Genomic DNA, 19,422 nt, shown 5'->3' with positions numbered 1-19,422 from the left:
CTTCAGTCAGCCATGGTTCAGCAGAAACAAAACTAGAATATTTTGATTGTTCTAGCTATTAGGTGAATCAAAATCTGGAGAGATCCCTGAGTATTTGATGGGTGAATATAGCAAGGGCTAGCCCCCTTTCACTCTTTTTCTTTTCAGTAGCCTTCAGTTTCACCTCCAGTCTCTACCACCTGTGTTCATATTCCTCAGCCACCGCTAACGTTCTTGGGTTTTTTCTTAACTCCACTCCCAACCAATCACATTTTGATTTGTAACTAAAGCAAAAAAGGCCCATTTTATTCCATATACAGACAAAAACTATTGGAAACATATATGTTTAGCTCAAGCATGGAACACTTGAAACTGAACTGTTCTGTTCAGTTTATGCATGGAATGTTATGTACATCCTTAGATAGCCCCTTTCCAAATTTGTTGTTCTGAATATTGAGGCAACGTGTGAGGCTCTTTCCCAGGCTTTGGGGGCAAAAGACCCACAAAGTAACCCTGTCAAGCCTTTGAGAGACATATCTGTCTCGACCCTCAGCTATGGATTTAGAGGGACAGCTTGCAAAGAATCTCCAATTGGCATGCATAAATCTACTAATGTAAATCTTATAATATAAATGCAGTTCAAACAATGGTAAAGAAACAACTAACAAGATAATTTGGCTGCCATAGATGCTTGAGCATGTTGTTTTATCTATAACAATTTTTAGTGTCATATGTTTGTAAGTTATCTAAATATTGAAAATGAATAATTGGTGGATCTTATAAAATATATTACAGTAAAAGCAAGTAAAACTAACAAATTATTTTAAAACTTGCATAAATGCTCATTTCAAACAATATTTCTTTCATTTGGTACCCTTAGCTACTTAAGTTGCTTTTTATATTGGGTAAAAAAAGGCATAGTGCTAGGTGTACAAATAAAGAGAAATACTGTATATATCAGTATATATACTCAAACATTCTACTTTTCTTTCTGTATCACTTTATGTTTACATGATGGTTACACAAAACATGTTCTAATGGTATTATTGCAGTATTCGGTCCAAAAGTTAAAGAGAAACAAATTGAATGGGACAGTGAATGAGGATAGCAGCCTTCTTTACTACATTTCATGCTAGTGTAGTCCTAGAATATTCTGAAAGAGGTTTACAATATATTGTTGTGGCCTCCCTTCGGTTTTGTTCATCTTAACACATGTGTGATTCTGTACAAATAATGAAATATTTGCAGTCTCTAAAAACCAAATGAATGAAGGCACAAATGCTTACAACATGATGAGGAAGAAGTACCGGTATTTTTTTTTAACTTTGCATCACTCTTTGTAAGGGAAATGGATCCTGGAACTGCTCATGTGGGATGTATGCTGCCATTCTACGATTTAAAATAGCGATCTGTTTCATGAAAAATGTATTAAATACATGGAACAAATATTTATTATGCCATAAATAAGAAGCTGGATAATAGGCTAGCAATATAGTTATAAACAGGTTGGTTTTAGATCACACACACTGTAAATTAAGGAGAGAATTTACAGCTTACATCTCCATGCTAATATTTAGTTTGCTAAAAAAAAACATAACCAGCCTGTGTGAAATACATAACTTTGATATTTTATGCAAGATATTTTATAGTTGAAAAAGGCATCTAGAACCCCAGGAATTCTATTTTTCTTGGGCGGGGGGGGGGGGGGGAGACACAAAAGAATTGCAGCTAATTTTAGCAAGGTTATTACAATTGCTCTATTTTTTTAATTAGGCTGCAATTCTGTAAACACTGCCTTACTGTATATGCATAATCGTATATACACTTGCTTATATACTTACCCTTAATGAACACTATGATATTTATTTTTGAGTATGCATGTATTAGAATTACAATATAAGAAAAAAAAGTCATGTAGAATAAGTACAGAAGATCCACCTGTAGTCCGATTATTTAAAAATTATGTTTATAATTGAGAAATGGAAACATATTTATTTATTTATTTATATGCCGCCCTTCTCCGGAGACTCAGGGCGGCTTACAATGTGCTAAGCAATAGCCTTCATCCTTTTGTATATTTATACAAAGTCAGCTTATTGCCCCCACAACTGGGTCCTCAATTTACCTACCTTAGAAAGGATGGAAGGCTGAGTCAACCTTGAGCCTGGCGAGATTCGAACCTGCAGTAATTGCAGGCAGCTGGTCTTAATAACAGGGTGCTTTAGACCACTGTACTACCAAGGCTCTTTTATTTATTCACATGTCACCATTTAGTTTATAAAGTCTAAACGCCTGCAGAAGGGCATAGGTTCAGTTATCTTCAGACTGGTCTAAAATTCCACAGAGCCATTGCTATATTACTCTACTGTGGTATAGAGCAATATTCTATGTTCTTGTGAAATTAACAATAATTGGATAATGTAAATTATTGTAGGTGAAGCAGTCATTATTATTATCCATTAATCATTGTTTACAAGTAGTATAGTTCTGACTATAGGATGCTATACACGGAACCATGAGTGCTAGCACTCCATATCATTGCCATCTGCTTGGTTCTGTCCAGAGAACTGCAAAATGATCCATTATTGCTTTCCCATGCAGCTCTTTTTTCCCCCTTTATGTCTGTTTGTGACATAGAATTTTGGAGTATATCCAAAGGTCCTTTCCTCATTCTTTTGTGATTTTCAACCAGCTTTCTTCCCTTAACACATGCAGTCAATTATTTTCATTATGCCATTTCTTACATCAAAGGCAATATCTATTATAACTTAATTAAATCTTGGTTCCTGATTATGCCAAAATAGGTAGTCAAATGTTTAGTCCTTCCATTCAGTTATTATTTGCTTTTTCTTAGGAAATAAATGTTCACATATAGGTCTAGCGTTTCATTATAAATAAAAAAAATTCTGAAAGGTAAGGTAATGTATTCCAAAGGTTTTTTTAAAGCCCTGTTCCAGAAAATTCCTGCATACAGATTTAGAAAAGTGGAATGTTTTGAGTTCATTTGAAATCTAAAATAAAATTAACATGAAATATTTAAACTGTTTTAATATTTTCCTTTCTTGTTAAGATTCCAGTGTTAAACATTCACATGAAAATACTTCCAGCTATTTGTACAGTAGCAGGAACCATATTCTCTTGTACAAACTACTTTGGTGTGATCTTCACAGGTGGAGTTGGCAAAAATGGATCAACCATAGCAGTAAGTGTTTTTCTGTTTTGTTTTGTATTTTTAGTATACATTATTCTTCCATTTTCTCTTCTGTATAATCCTCCCTCCTTCCCTCTCTTCCTCCCTTCCTCCCTTCCTTTTTTTCCCGAAGGCTCATAGGAGTTATAAAAAAAACTCTCAGTAAAAATTATCATTAAAATAATAAATTCTCAACAGCATCGTAACAGATTTTTAAAAAATTCAAAGTTCTGGGTTCTCCAGTACACCCCAACATTCAAAGCATGTCCTTCTCCTGGATTAGATGAGAAGGTAAACTCAGGACAAAAGAGGTAGACTAGAGCTCTGTGGTCAGGAATAGGGTTTGTAATAAAAAATATCAGTTTCCTAGTTTCAAGTTCTCATCAGATGGCATTTTCAGAGTCAAGATCTGAAGCAAAATTACTTTGGTCAATCTGATTCTATATGATTTAAAATAAAATAGTCTTATTTTAAATTTTTTGCAGGCTAATTAATAAGATCCTCCACTACATTATTAGTAAAAGGGAAGAATATATTATACAGCATCTAAATAAAAATTCCAATATAATATAGTGACTAAGAAAAGATACTTTTTTACATCTGGTTCTGGGGGTGCCTCATTTTCTATTACAAATTTCAAACTGTCTTATAATAGATTAATTTTATACATTTTCATAAGATAAAACACATTCCAATCAAGATTAAAGAAAATAGCATTTTTTGTTTGTCCACACTCTTAGGTTACTAGAGCACCACTGATGATCTTCTAAAAATAAACTAAGACCAGTTGTCTTTGGAGCAGATTTTGCATTAATTTAGATGAGTGTTTAATATATACAGTGGTGCTTAAAAGTTTGTGAACTCTTTTAAATGTTCAGTATTTCTGCATGTATGACCTAAATTCTGTTCTCCACACAAATCCTGAAACTAGATTACCCAATTAAACAAAAGAGTCAAAAATGCACATGTTCATTTATTTAATTAGGAAGATGATTGAAAACTATATATTTGTGGTTGGCAAAATGTGTAAACCTCTAGGATTATCAGTTCATTTGAAGGGGAAATGAAAGTCAGGCATTTCTGTCAATGGGATGATAATCAGGTGTGAGTGTAAGAATTTCTGCCTTATTTAAAGAAAATAATTCTGGGTACCAGTATCAAAGTCTGATCTTCACAATTTGTGAAAATGTGTCATGGCTCAAACAAAGGAGATTTCTGGGGATCTCTGAAAAACAATTGTTAGTGCTCACCAGGCTGAAAAAGGCAACAAAATTATTCCCAAAGAATTTGGACTCAGCAGTCCATTGTCAGGTAGATTGAATAGAAGTAGAAGTAATTCACACTTCATTACTCTTCTCAAGACTGGACAAACAACCAAGACCACATCAATGGCAAAGTGTGTAATAGTCTGGGAGGCCTCAAAGAAACCCAGAGTGACATCTAAGAAACTAAAGCCCTCCCTTGCATTGGTGAACATAAGGATACTAAACAATGGTGTAAATAGCAGGATTGTAAGGACAAAGCTACTAGTCTCTAAAAAGAACATTGCTGTCCATCTAAAATTTGTGAAAGGCCACATTGATAAGCCAGAAGGCTATTGGAACAATGTTCTGTGTACAGATGAGACCAAAATAGAACTTTTTGGCTTGAATGAAAAGTGTTATGTTTGACAAAAAGGAAAAGCTTTTATTCCAGCATAAAACCTTATCCTATCTGTGAAAGATGGTATCATGTATCATGATTCCGCCCTGCTATGCTGCCTCTGAACCAGGATGGCTGCCATTATTTATGGAATTCTGAATTGTGCTAGCAAATTCTACAGGAAAATAAGGGTATTTATCCTTAAATTCATGAAACAAGATAGCAATAGCACATAGACTTATATACCACTTCACAGTGCTTTACAGCCCTCTCTAAGTGGTTTACAAAGTCAGCATATTCCCCCAACAATGTGGGTCCTCATTTTATCAACCTCGGAAGAATGGGTGAGTCAACCTTGAGCTTGATGAGAGTCGAACTGCCAAATTGCAGGTTGCTAGCAGTCAGCAGAAGTAGCCTGCAGTACTGCATCACTGCGCTAATAATAATCCAAAACATAGAAATTGTACAATAAAAGAATGGTTAAAGCAAAAGGAAGTCAATGTTTTGGCAGGAAGCCTACCAGCCTGAGTTGACACTGTTGTGTGTGGAGGTATAGGATAAAATACTTCCAAGATGATGTGCAGGACTGATCAGTTATTGGAAACTTTTAGTTGCAGTTATTGTTGCCTAAGGAGGGCACACCAGTTACTTAAAGCAAAAGTTTATATAGTTTTACTATACACAAATATGTAGGTTTGAATCATTTTCATCAATAAGTAAACAAGTTTTTTCGCTGATTTGTTCACTTGTGTACTCTTGTCTAAGTTTTAGGATTGGGTGGAAAATGGATCATGTTTTAGGCCATTTTTATGCCAAAACATTAAAAATGCAAAAGGCCTCACAAACTTTAAACACCACTGTATATTGGAAATTACATGAAACATATAGGTTACCCACCCTTCTACATATAAAGCATAGGAAGGTGATAAGCTATGAGTTTTATCAGTGCCTCCCACAATCTGCTTTGCAATCTCCTGGGTGTATACTGATTGTATACACCCAGGAGTTGTGTATTCTGTTGAAACTGGTAACAAAATCATCGATTTCATTGAATAGGGTTTTTTTCCTCCTCAAACTTCTGAACAATTTAAGACACCCATTTTTTGCTTTAATCCTCCATCTCCCACTCTATACTCATACAAAAGCTGAACACGATTGTCCAATTTGGCTTGCAGCCCTTTAAAGTCCAAAATGTAATTTAAAAATTGTATTCCTATTATCTTTCTCTTCAAAATTAAAGTCAATGCTATTAACTCTTGAAGGTCCTCAGAGGATCTGTTATCCTGTTGCCACAAGCCTCTTTTTTTGTTTTTAATTTTTTTTGTCTTTTATTTATATTTCCGAGATACTGTATCTAGGTAGAATATGAAGAAAATGTGATATAGTAACTTACGTAACTTAAAATTGGTTATGAATAAGTTCACTTCATATTGGAGCATATTTACCAAATCTTGCCATCCCTGATTCTAAATATATTCATAATTTTGCCTCTGGATAGATGGAATTAAGTTTCTCAGCCTCCTCAGACATGACCTTCCATTCACAACTCCCAAACTGCATTCGCGTCAGGACCCTTCCTCCTTTAGGGCAGGAGTGTCAAACTCAATTTCATTGAGGGCTGCATCAGGGTTGTGTTTTATCTTCGGGGGAGGGGGGGGCATGGCCATCTTAACATCATTTGTGTCGGCACCTGTGGTGGCCTGAACCGCTCTGCCAGTGAAAACTGGCTCCCGAGTTCCGTTTTCAGCTGCGACAGCCTCCTGCAACCCTCTGTCAGGGAAAATGGAGCTCGGGAGGGCCGCCCGATTAGTAGCTTCTTACCCAACCATCATGACATCTTAGCTGCACATTGTTCAGTACATTTCTTTGGGGCTGATTTTTTTTTAAATTTTTTTTTTCTTCAGTGTTATTCTGTTCAGAGTCTTTTTGAACCTGAACAACTGCAATTTTAAATTGTAGAATTAAATTAGATAAATGTGTGCTTATTCATCCTTGCATCTTAACTAAATATTGTAGGTCATATAGTTATTATTAGTTCCCCATTGACTTTGAAAAAGTTCAGTGAGATTGAGTTATAATTAAAAGTTATGTATGTATGTATGTATGTATGTATGTATTTTTGACCAAGGTGTGCTCTGGAATGCTGACAATTGCATTTACGTTATATGCCCAGCATTGTAAATTAATATTAAATCTCTTTCCTATGTAGGGAACAAGTGTCCTTTCACCATTTCTTCATATTGGAACTGTCATTACATTAGCTGCCATGATCTACAAGAAATCTGCTGTAGAACTTTTTGAAAAACATCCTTGCCTCTATATACTGACTTTTGGGTTTGTTTCTGCTAAGATAACTAATAAACTAGTGGTACGTATTTCCTTATGCTTTTAACTCATTTTCTATGAAATGCTTCACTGTAACAGCTTTATTCTTTTTTTCTCCCAGTCCAGAATTACTAGTGTATATGGTGACACTTCAACAGGGTTTATCCTATGACTGGCTGTAATCCAGTCCTTAAAGAGAAACATTTATCAGTCCTTAAAGAGAAACATTTATCACATTTAACTATATGTAGTTCCTTCCGCCATAGACATTATTAATTCTGATTATAAATAACAAATGCTTGTTTTTTCTTTGTAGGTTGCTCATATGACCAAAAGCGAGATGCACCTTCACGACACAGCATTCATAGGTCCAGCACTTTTGTTCTTGGATCAATATTTTAATAGCTTTATTGACGAATACATTGTACTTTGGATTGCCTTGGTAAGTGGCAGGTGCATTTTTAAGATACATGTATACATCCTTGGTTTTCTATTGACAATGCTGGATTCATAATTATTACTATATTATTTATAAATTTGCATGCCACCCATTCTCAACAACTCTGGACAGCTCACAACAGCAACAAAAAAAAATAAATTATAATAAAATCAATAATACATAAAAAATAAAGATAAGGGATGGCAAGCGCAATAAAGTGAAGTGAAAAACTAGGTCTTCATAATTCTTCTAAACAGCAAAGTGGGAGCCACCTGGATCTTAAGGGCAACCGTGTTCCTAAGGGCAGGTAGTGCTATAGAGAAAGCATGCTTCTGTGGTATCCAGAACCTTGAATTGCACTGAGAAACAAACCAGTATAATTTTCCACATCTCTGGAGCATGCCTAAACAGATACCCTCAGCAGAAAACGACAAGTACAGTGGTGGGTTGCTACCGGTTTGCCCCAGATCGGTCAAACCGGTAGCGACGGTGGCAGGAGGCTCCGCCCACCTACCTGGACATCTCTGCGCATGCGCAGAAGTGTCATGCATGCACGCAAGTGCACACGTGACCACGAGCGAACAGGTAGCAGCCGAAATTGAAACTGACTATTGGACAAGTAGTTTGATGTTTTATATTGCACAATAAAGTAATGCCATCTGTAGTTTGAGAAAGAATTTTTACAATAGAAACATGTTATTTAAAGTCTGCTGAATTTATAGTCTGAGAAATCACAGCTAAGTATCTTATTCTTAGACCATTCCTTTGGCTATGTGCATTGGAAAAATAATCCAAATTGTTCATCTTTTATAAAAGTAAGCCAGTGTTTCTAAAGAAAGATAACATTTTGCAGTTCCCTTCATATCCTCAATAAAATATTGGCATTTAAGAAAATATTATTCATTTTAGCCATGTTATCAATTATGTTTTTAAAATGCTCTCTTTCCTTGTGGGTTTTAGTTTTTACAGATTTACAGAGTTGGAAGGGACCTTGTAGGTTATCTAGTCCACACACACACACCCCACCCAAGCAGGAGACTCTACACTTGTGATGGCGAACCTATGGCATGCGTGCCAGAAGTGGCATACTGAGCCATCTATCCAGACACACCAGCCATCGCCCGTTGCTCTTCAGGTTCCGGTGCACACATGCCCACCGGTAAGCTGGTCTTTGCGCGCATGGGAGCACCGGAAACCAGAAGAGCAGCTCCCCGGTACGCATGTGCACACCGGGAAGCTGAGCTTCTGGTTTTTGGTGTGCGTATGCTTGCCAGCCAGCTGGTCTTTGCATGTGCATGCATGCCAGAAAGCAGACCAGGTGACTGGCGCACATGCACACGCTGGAAAATGGAAGCTCAGCTTCCCAGCACACAGAACTGCTCTTCCAGTTTCTGGCACTCCCCCACACGCACCCACCTGTTTCAGCACTCGGTGCCAAAAAAGTTCACCAACACTGCCCTACACCATCTCTGACAATATTGTTATAACCAAATCATGAAAGATGTATTCATTTGAATGATAAGGGATTTCAACATAAGGTTTGTACTTCTGTCTTGTGAAACTATATCGATTTCATAGACCATGCCCATGATTAAGAAAAGGTTGATGTTTTTGTATTGATGATGGAAATCCTCTAGCCTAGAATATTAAAGAATCCCATATCTCCAATAGAGGACTTCAAATCATAGAGCCTAAGATCTTCAGTTGCATTGGAGCAAGAATGTTGGGGACTTTCTCCTTTTGGGACAATATAAGGCAGAGATTCCACAGAGACATCTCACAAGCATTCCAGTTGCAAAAGGGAAACTAAACTGGTTCACTCCTATCAAGTTAAGCTTTATTTTCTTTTGCATGAAATGACATCATGGAAGTACATCCTTTAGGAACATGCCTGCCCTGTCCTCTAGCTTAGGCTGCTGGGAGACTGGATCTTTCCCAGCTCCCATTTCTGCTTTAAAATGCAGGAAAAAAATATTTCTCCGGTCTGGACAAGATCAAATCTTATTGAAAAGAGTATCCTCATGTTTAAAATGATGGGTTCAAAACACAAAGAATAAATTGTGTGAAAGTTTTTATGTCCAAATCTCATACGTGTTTATATTATCCTTTCAGATTTTTTCTCTCTTTGATTTACTCCGATACTGTGTCAGTGTCTGCAATCAAATTGCTTCTCATCTTCACATCAGTGTCTTTAAGATCAAGACCTACAGTACGTATTCAAATCATCACTAGGTTGTTGCAATAACTAGTAGCTGTTTTCTACAAGAGAGAATGCGGTTATATTGAGGAGTCTACAGAAACTGCAGCAGATAGGAACAAATCTAATTTATAATAATGTTGTATAACTAATTTTGTTATGAATGACACCCCCTAGTTAGACAGTCCTCCAACAAAAGGAGAATCCCAAGTATTCTCCAAACGTCTATATTACCAGGTCCACGGGTGTGTACCTAGAGAAGCATGCAGAGAATAAGGCTTTGTCATTGTAATTACCTTGACCACAAACCAGGCTCTCAGATAAATGGATTCCCAACAACAGGAATTTCTAATACAGTGTATTTACAAGCTATAAGCCTGTTTGCTTTTAATTTAATATCCTTTAAGGTGCTCATTTAATACTGTCCCAAAAGTATAATTATTAATTGCCTTGAGAAATTCTGGCATCTCACTACCTTTGGTGGCTGGAATACTTTGGACTTGAGCCTAGATTCATCACCAGTTGCTGATAACTGTGGTTAGTTTTTAAGAAAACAGATACTTCATGTTATTTGCATTGTCTCTGGAAGCTGGCATTTTGAAATGCTATCTTTGGAAGCAATCCACTGTGGCTGATCATTTTGTCATTGCACATTGTACACAGCCACTGTGCTTGATAAATTACATCTTTTGTCTTTAAAAAATTCTAACCCTAGTCCCCTAAAATGTGGGATGATTGTCAGCATGCAGTATAGTGTGTTATCTGTCAATTTATTTTTTAAAATAAACACTTTAAAATAAATTTTCAGGATTTTTTTTTTCAGTGGAAAGTCTATACAAAATTTGCAGTTACTTTTTGTATAAAATTTATGCAAAAATATTTCTGTTTAATAAATGAAAATTCTCATAACTATAATAATAATTGTGCTCTTATGTTTTGATCAATCAGCAAAATATTAATTTGAACTGTTAAAAGCATATTTGTGCAGTTGAACTATATTAGCATTAAGGAATCAAAACCCTAGACCCAAAGGAAATAACGCTCATTGCAGTTTTTCTTACATAAATAGTACATACACTATGGGACGCCACCAAAATAAAAGTCACCCTGCACTCAAAAGAGATGCATTGGTAAATATACATTTCAGGAAAGGGAAACAATTATGCAGGCATATATATTCATAAGTAATAGATGATACACTATCCTATATATTCGTAAGTATTTGATCTTGAGTTACTTCCTGCCCTTGTGCTGTCTGCTATCTTCAAAAGAGAACAATTGTCTTAGTGGGGAGAAACAATTCAAAATGAGCACTAAATCCCAAGAGGAAGAGATTCTTCATTGGCATCTTGAAAACATATATATATATTATTTTCTACTGAAATAATTGCAACAGTGTAATATTTTTATTAGACACGCTAGAATGAAGTATATGAAGCTTCTGACTCAAGAAATCAACTTGTTTTTACTCTCTATTATGTAACATTGAGTCAAATGTAACCAAGGACGAAATTAGTAAAAATTATACCTGAGAAATAATATATACCAGACAAATATCAAGTTTCATGCTGTGATATTACTGGAAGTTTATAATGATACCTTTTTACATAACATTTCTCTAGCCATACTCAGTGAGGTTTAGAAGATTTTGAAGGCTCTTTAAACACCTGCTATCTTGGACAAGCTATTATCCAACAAACATTGATGCAAAAACATTGACAATGACTCTAGCATATAGATTATAGACACTTTCTCAGATTTTTCAACTTCTAGAGTCCAGTTTTGTTTTTTTTTAATTTGATTTATATGCTGCCCTTCTCCGGAGACTCAGGGCGGTTTACAATGCGTTAAGCAATAGCCTTCACACTTTTACCTACCCACATTTTACCTACCTTAGAAAGGATGGAAGGCTGAGTCAACCTTGAGCCTGGTGAGATTTGAACTTGCAATAATTGCAGGCAGCTGGTGTTAATAACAGTGCTTTAGTCTGCTGCGCCACCAGGCGCACCAGTTTAATAAAAAGATTGCTAAGCATTTGATATTATATTGCTGACATTCTGGATATGTATTCACAAAAAATGAATTAAATTAGTGGTGGTTTTTATCCTCAATAGTACACTTCTGTGGCACTTTAATTCTTTTTTGTATTCCATGATAATTTTTAGAACACTATTTTTTGCAATTTATTCATATGAGCAGTTTTATCTAAACCACATACTGTATTTGAAACAGTCCTCTTTTCCTTTATATTAGCCAGCTATAATCTCATTCATTAATTTCTTAATCTCCAATAATCTGTAATGTATTCTCTTTATCTCTTTCCATCCATTCATGTGACCTAGTGGAATATTTTTTTCCTGAAAATCTATTTTATTCAGAAGATAGTGTATCAAGATGTCTCATGGATGCACTTTACCTCCTTTTTAAATTTGCTGTTGAATCATTGGCTTATTTTATTAAACAAATCGAGAATAGAAATAGAAATGAAACACAAACTTTTATTCTATCCTAATAATATAGGTACATTTATATCCATTTTAGGATAAGGAGCACTATGTAGCATGCAGAAAAGGAGTAAGAAATAGTCAACAAAATGTAAAGGCACAAAATAAGGAAATATAAATATGAATAAGATTCTTAGGTTCATTTTCATTTGTAATTGAAACTAAAGAATGGATATATTGCACTCAAAAATGAATATTCCCTTGGAATAACTATTCCCAGATATTTAAAAAAATTCAAGGGACAGTTAAAAATCCCAATTAAGTTTTGAAAACATTTGAGTTGTTCCAAGAGAAATTTGAATTGTCTAAATTTGAAAAACAACAGTACAGTAAAACTTTTAAAATATCATCATTGTCTGCACTTCAGCTGATTAAGTAGTCTGGATGATTTACATATGTTTATATGTAAACATATAAACATGTTTACAGATGCATCTTTTGTAATTAATAAATCATGTATTGGCATGATGTAATCATGCCAATGGTATAATCAGGTCATTATTCAAATGAAATAAAATGACAAAAATTGAAGCAGATTACAAATTCAGATTCAACAAACATTTAGGAATAATAGACATTCTCATCTCCCAAATAGTTCTTTGAATTGAGATTTTATTGTGTATTCAATTAAATCTTCTTGGAATTTTGACAGTTTGACATTAGCAATACTTAAATTCATAAGTTATTGTCAGTACTGGGATGTGTTTCAAATAATTCTAAGTTACTAATATTCTTTAACAGTTAAGAGTACTGTATAATAAAGCTGGATAGCAGATTTTTTTAAAAAAGAATCTCTAACGAAGAATTGGAGTATCCCATATTAACAAAGCAATGGCTAAGGGTCAAAAAATATTAAGTGTATTTCTCATCTTAGGATCAGACTAATTCAACAAACATTACACGTTTAGTGTACAACAAAGAGAAGGGGTTGAAACACTTGGCCTCAGGAAAAGTTTATTTATATGATAAGATGTCCACTATTGCTTATTTTTTTGTTTAATATCCTAAAGTGAATTAATAAATATTACAAAGATCACAGTGTTTAAAGATGTGAATGTGACTCTGAATTATATACAAAAACTTTGAATTTATCACTCTGGATTTATGGATTTAATAAGCATGGGAAGGACAGCCAGCCAAAAGGTTACTCTTCAATATTGTATTGGAAAGATGGTGGGACCCCAGGATTTAAGTCTGGGACTGTCAATATAATACACCTTCCTATTTAGTAATTTATCCTCTGTCAATGCAGTGGAAAGACTGATTATACTGTTCTATGCAGTCAATTTAATGGAGATATTAGATAATTATGTTTTTTTTCACAGCTTGTATTTTTTTTTATCTTAAAAAAAATCTTTGGGTGGAGGGAACATTCCTCCCTCCCCCTCTGTGCAGATGGCACAGTTTTTCCTTTCTCCTGTCCATAAAAGAATTTGAATATAGCTTCCTATATAATTATGAATAGAGCATTGTACTTCTTGGAAGCTCTAATATAATTCATTAGGTGAAGAACCTGAACACTTTATAAAAGACATTGCAATAGCATATTGAGCTAATTTTCCTGTAACTATATAAGCTTGATAGCTTGTCCTGTCAGAGGACTTGACTTGTATACTCTCATTAAATTAACTAATTAAAAATGTCCTAAAAAGTACACTTTGTTAAATTTGACATGACATGCAACTTTATATATGCCACATTTGTTTTACTCAAGGTAGCAATAATTGGTATACAGAAAACCATGTGGCAAAACATGCCTACCAAGCACCAAGCCTCACATTCTCAAATCCTAAACTGTTAAATTTATACAAGAGGAACATCTATTGTCCCCTCCCACTGCTTTTTTCCCCCCACCTCTTGTAAAGATATGGTACTACTTATTTATTCTTGAGGCAAAGCATGTTGGGGAAATTGGAAATTAGCAGATTTGGTCGATCCAGTCTTCTCTAAGCTAATCATTACTTGCATTCTCTATTTCAGCATAGTGACAGAATATTTCAGGGAGAACAAAGACAAACTTTCTATTTTTAGAAAAGGTATGCAAAATCTACAGCTCCTGAGATAATTCTCTTACATATCATATTTATATTCTTATATCACCATCCTACTTGGTGTCTATATTAGTATTTGTAACATACAAAGAAGAATTTAAGGTAAACTAAGGCAACCTAACACTATTCAACTGTGTTAGATTTCAGTTCTTATCATCTGTAACTAATCTAGCTAACCATCAGATTGTTGAAGTCACAAAAAATGAACACTGGATATAGGAAATTGTTGGGTTTTTTTCTAGCTAAATGATAGCTTTGATTAATATTTTCCAAATTAGCACTGGAAATTCACCAAGATTTAGGCCCCTAAGAACTTCATTGTAAATAGAAACAAATATGTCTGATTAACTTTTCACTGGCAGTTACTTGTTCTAACTGTGACACTACAATGCCACTTATGATGCTAGGAACAGCAACAGTCCTTCAAAGATAGCATCCTTGGGTTTGCTTCTTCTCCTGGATCCCTCAATGTTCAGTGCAAGAATGTGTGTCTTCCAATTCATTGATATTTTATAGTGGTGGAATGGGTCAAATTGGGTGGACAACTTCCTTTACAAAGTTGACATGGTCACTAGGGGTGGGTTTGCTTTTCTATTTCTTTATTCCTATGCTCTTCAAGTCATTCTTTAATCCAATATTATGATTCTACTTCCCTCCTTTAAACTGTTTAGTAGGAAAAATTTCATGTGATACTGGGACAAGCATTCCTGCTTAAAACATAGCAAACTATAGAACACATGTAGAAATCTAACATCTATTTTACAATCCCATGAAGCACAAACATTCAATGTAAGATGTTTGGCCTGGAAACCAGTTTAATGAGAATAAAAATGTTTCCAATGAATGTAATTGTCTCACTGTTTCCAGTACATTCTCTGTCTTATGCATTGTTTACTGCATCTAATAAAATTTCCAAAAAATGTAGAATCCTATTATCAAAATAGGATTGTTTGATAATTCAGTTTTTATGCTGCCATTCTTTCTGTGGAACTGCAGCTTTGATTGTCAGTTGGACTACAAAATTTCAGGCACGTAAAGAGCAGCGGGTAATGCCAGCCACAAGAAAAAGGAAAACGTAGAAAACAGTACCCAAGGCTCCCCATGACTTTTCATGGTTTACATACAAAGCACAAGTACTATCAGGACAGCTAACAATACCAACGGTATCTTTCACCTATGGACCTTATCCAGGTAGATGATCAGTTGCAGGCCTGCCTATCTTCTAGGGACCAATCTTCTCTTATGAAGCAAAGATTCAGGAGGGTCTCCTGTACTTCTTTTCTTCTTGATATTCATTTAATTTCTGCTGAAAATACCCTGCAGTTAAAACAAAAGGTGCATTAGTTATTATGTCTGGAACATGTAAACATCCCTTACAATGATCTCCACATATGACTTTGAGAAAATGTTCCATGGGTCAAGATTCATTTGAAAAAAAAAATGACTTCTATAAGAACTAGGAATCAATGGCTAGTGTAGACTGCCTGGCCGTATGAATCCCTGCAGTAAGAACAATAAGATAGGAATAAATCTATAGCACATAGGGGGAAAAAGGGTTGGAAGGGATCTCCTCATCCCACACTTGGCATATTTAATTTTTTTTTTTAATTTGATTTATATGCCACCCTTCTCCGGAGACTCAGGGTGGCTTACAATGTGCTCAGCAATTTTGCTCACATATCAAACCCTTGCCATTTTCTACATCTTCCCGTACGTCTGAAGAGTTCAAAGCAGCATCTCAAATGATGCCAAGCTAGCATATGGTGGAAGATTATGGTATATCTTCAGAAAAAAAAAGGGGGGGGCTATTCTAAGGATCTATTTACCTTTAGAAGTTGGGTTAGGGCATGACTGCTATCCTCAGTCTATTCTGTGAGAAGTTTCTGCTAGCTAAAGAATCATCTCTGTGGTTGGAATGTAATGTCAAGGCAAAAAAATACATGGCCACTAGGGCCTAAGAATTTACCTTCTATGCATTTCTTGCTTTTTTCTGCTTCTTGAATAAATAATGAGAACATTTGAGTCTTAACAAATTTTTTCACAAATCTGCGGTTGGTCTTGGAGGTGACAGCCTTGCAAAATGATTGTTCTTGGAAGCTGCCTGTGCCACTTCTGCTCCATTTGATATATGCTGGATAGTGACCAATCATCCTCACAAAGAATTGTATAAAGGTGTCCGAGACATGTGTATTGAATTCCTCAGATGCTTGAAAAAGAAGAGGAAAGAGTGCATGTCAACAGAAATATTTTCCCTATCTTAAAACTTGAAGTGCTACTTCAGAAAATTCTACAAATCACATTAACTGGGACATTGACACAGCTATCACATGGAAGCTGATTTAGAATGCTCATATAGGTGCCAACAAATAAAAAATTGTGTATAATGCCTCAAATGAAGATTTGAGGTGCTTCCAGAATTGTGAAACTAGTCGCCCTTTCCTTTTCAATCAGATATACAGTCTTAAAATTTTAATCAGCACATTACACCCATTCTTTAATAACAATCTAATTATGCTAAAGTGCCTCAGAATGCCAGGATAGCTGTTGAGGATAATGGAAGGTTCCATAATCGATAAGGATTGAGGGGCCTGGATTTTGGAATGGGGCTGCCATTGGGGGAATAAAGGCACCAATATAATGCCAAGGCATTATAGTGGTGATGGGCATTGGGCGATCTGGTAGGAGATAGGGAACAGGTCATTATCAGATTAAAAAGCTACGAAAATACTAATATGAATAAGCACATGGCTGCAAAAGAAAGATTTTGCTAGTTTGCTTATAATGTAGAAAAATGATTCAGCTTAAAAAAATTAAAAGCCTTCCAAATTTATTAACCTAGCCATGAAATTCTACAAATTCACTCTTTTTGCCATGTTATTTCAAGAAAGACATTGCAACAAATCTTCTTGAAACCAAGGCTTAATTTTAAGCTACAAATCAAATCACCCTCATGTAGTTATTGTAGCTAATAATTATTAAACAAAAAGCTATTCTCATGATTTAAGCTCTTTACGTATGGTAAATTGGTGATATCTTTATCATTCTCCTTGTCTTAATATCACCAAATAAATGGTAAATATGCAGCAGAAGAGTTGTATTCTATACTACATGTTACAAGAAACTTGTCCTGGATGGATTAGACTCGAGATGTTATCAGAATAAAGCTGAGTGATTAGAAAATGAATTTGAAAAACCAATGTCACAAATACATTCTATTTCATGTTTGAATTTTTCTTCACTGAATGCATCATTTATTGTGTTGCCCAAAAGTTCCTCGGCCTATAAAACACAAGGAAACGGCATGAACATTTATATTTTACACCACCCTCTTATTTAATGTCAGCCTCCAGGCAGCTGGCTAAAACTGAAAACTAGAGTTTCCTAGAGTTTCCTTTTAACAAAATTTATTGGAAAGGAATGGAACAGAGTGACAGAAATCTGAACAGTGGCATTGTTTTCACATCAGAACTCAATTTTTTTTCAGCTTGTTAATGCAGAGGCTTTTCCAGATTTTTTTTTTTTACTAATTGGCCGTCTATGAACATGCAAGAGAATAATACTACAATTGTCTCCCTGATAGCTGAGAAATGTGTAGGTGAGTCAGGATGTGAAGTTTGCTTTAGATAGTGTACCAGGCAGAATACAGGTAAACTTGTTAACTAAATTCCATAGTGGCATGATTCCAATCAAATAAGCATATAATTTGGCGTTTCTTCTCAACTGCAGTTTCAGGCTGTACCCGTCAATCAGCTCTCTGCACCACTGTTTTTGCTTGATGCAAACAATTTTATGTGATATACATGCAAATAATTCTCTTCAAAGTAGACATGATGCACTACAGGAAGTATGCATCAAATACTTTTCAACCTCCAAAAATGAAATAGAACAGCATATGGCAAGCTGCACATATACTATTCCACCCTACTTTTTAACATAACCTATTTATTTTGAACATAACATATCAGAACATACCACATATTTCCACTTTCATTATTCCCTATAAGGAATGGTTAACATTACATTCTATATTAACTATATATTTATATATATTATTAAAATAGTTTAAAAATATTTAAAGCGTATTTTGATCCTATCTTAATTCTGAACAATGAACAGGACATTGAATTTGGCATCCACTCCTATGTTTAGCCTACTATTGTTACTTCCAATTCTGAGTTTGATGTTCTGGAACTTGTCCAAACCTTCACTTCTTTCAGCTTCTGGCAATTGTGAACTAGAGCCAACTGCTGAAACCATTGCTGTTGGAAGCCATATGGTGGGTTGTCTACTGCAGCGAAGTTTCAAATTCTATTTGCCAATTCAAGATTTCTCTGACCTAAATTTGAGATTCTACAGTTGTCTCTCAGAGGTCCTCTGTCAATATTTATTTCCTTTTGAATTCTCAACATAATGCAATTGTTGCTCTAGTTATGGTTTTATTATTTTTGACAGGTGACAACTTTTAGCTATTTTCATGAAGACACAGTCTCATGCTTTAAAGTCTGTTAAAGTAACTTTCCTGTTGATTTTAACATTTTCTCTGCTTTCCCTGTAACCAGAACAGGTCCTGAAGAATCTTAGGTTGAAGTGTTATATGAACAGACAAAGGGGTTGTCCTCAATATGTGGCCCATCAAAAACTACACCAGGGAGCACTCCAGGCCAATCAATACTCTATTCCAAACTTCCACTAAAACTTAACAAACTTTCTTACCTATTCCTTACAGTTTTATAAAATATTCATTTATTTATTGTTCAATTGCTTATTGTTCATTGTCCAGTTCCCCATTCAATTTGGCTGAGGGTATCTTAAACTGGACTCTGTTAATATTGTTCCAAGACCTTTTAAATTATGCTATTTTTCTACTGGCAAAATGGAATATCTGTACATACAGCATGATGTACAAGATATAACTAGCGAATACATCTGCAATTTTAAAATACACAACAAAGCTGACTTATCTGACAAATTATTTTCTGAATTCACTGAAAGCAACTATGTCTGCCAAATTAACAAATGCCATCAACTATTTTACACCATGATACATCTAGAATTTCATGAGATAATGTTTTTTGTTTGTTACTTGGCCTCTGCTC

At 35.0% G+C, this 19,422-nt stretch overlaps 2 protein-coding genes across 3 annotated transcripts in view; one reads left to right on the top strand and one right to left on the bottom strand.

Annotated features, from left to right (window-relative positions):
* The window catches only part of CEPT1 (choline/ethanolamine phosphotransferase 1), a 32,419-nt gene extending 21,733 nt beyond the window's left edge, over positions 1-10,686 (top strand). For both annotated transcript variants that reach the window (XM_034414176.3, XM_034414177.2), the window contains exons 6-9: positions 3,050-3,181; positions 7,020-7,178; positions 7,452-7,577; positions 9,687-10,686. In XM_034414176.3, the coding sequence (XP_034270067.1) occupies positions 3,050-3,181; positions 7,020-7,178; positions 7,452-7,577; positions 9,687-9,806 (537 nt within the window). In that variant the 3' untranslated portion in view covers positions 9,807-10,686. The remainder of the gene's footprint in view (positions 1-3,049; positions 3,182-7,019; positions 7,179-7,451; positions 7,578-9,686) is intronic.
* A 1,565-nt stretch (positions 10,687-12,251) lies between these two features.
* Positions 12,252-19,422, bottom strand: part of DENND2D (DENN domain containing 2D) — a 42,528-nt gene continuing 35,357 nt past the window's right edge. Inside the window, exons 11-12 of the mRNA XM_034414175.3 lie at positions 16,293-16,532; positions 12,252-15,643 (exon numbers count right to left, since the gene is read on the bottom strand). Of these exons, the coding sequence (XP_034270066.1) occupies positions 15,582-15,643; positions 16,293-16,532 (302 nt within the window). The 3' untranslated portion in view covers positions 12,252-15,581. The remainder of the gene's footprint in view (positions 15,644-16,292; positions 16,533-19,422) is intronic.

The sequence above is a fragment of the Pantherophis guttatus genome, chromosome 3, assembly GCF_059756535.1.
Source record: "Pantherophis guttatus breed Tessera chromosome 3, ASM5975653v1, whole genome shotgun sequence".
Lineage (NCBI taxonomy): Eukaryota > Metazoa > Chordata > Lepidosauria > Squamata > Colubridae > Pantherophis > Pantherophis guttatus.
This window is presented reverse-complemented; position numbering and strand designations above follow the sequence as displayed.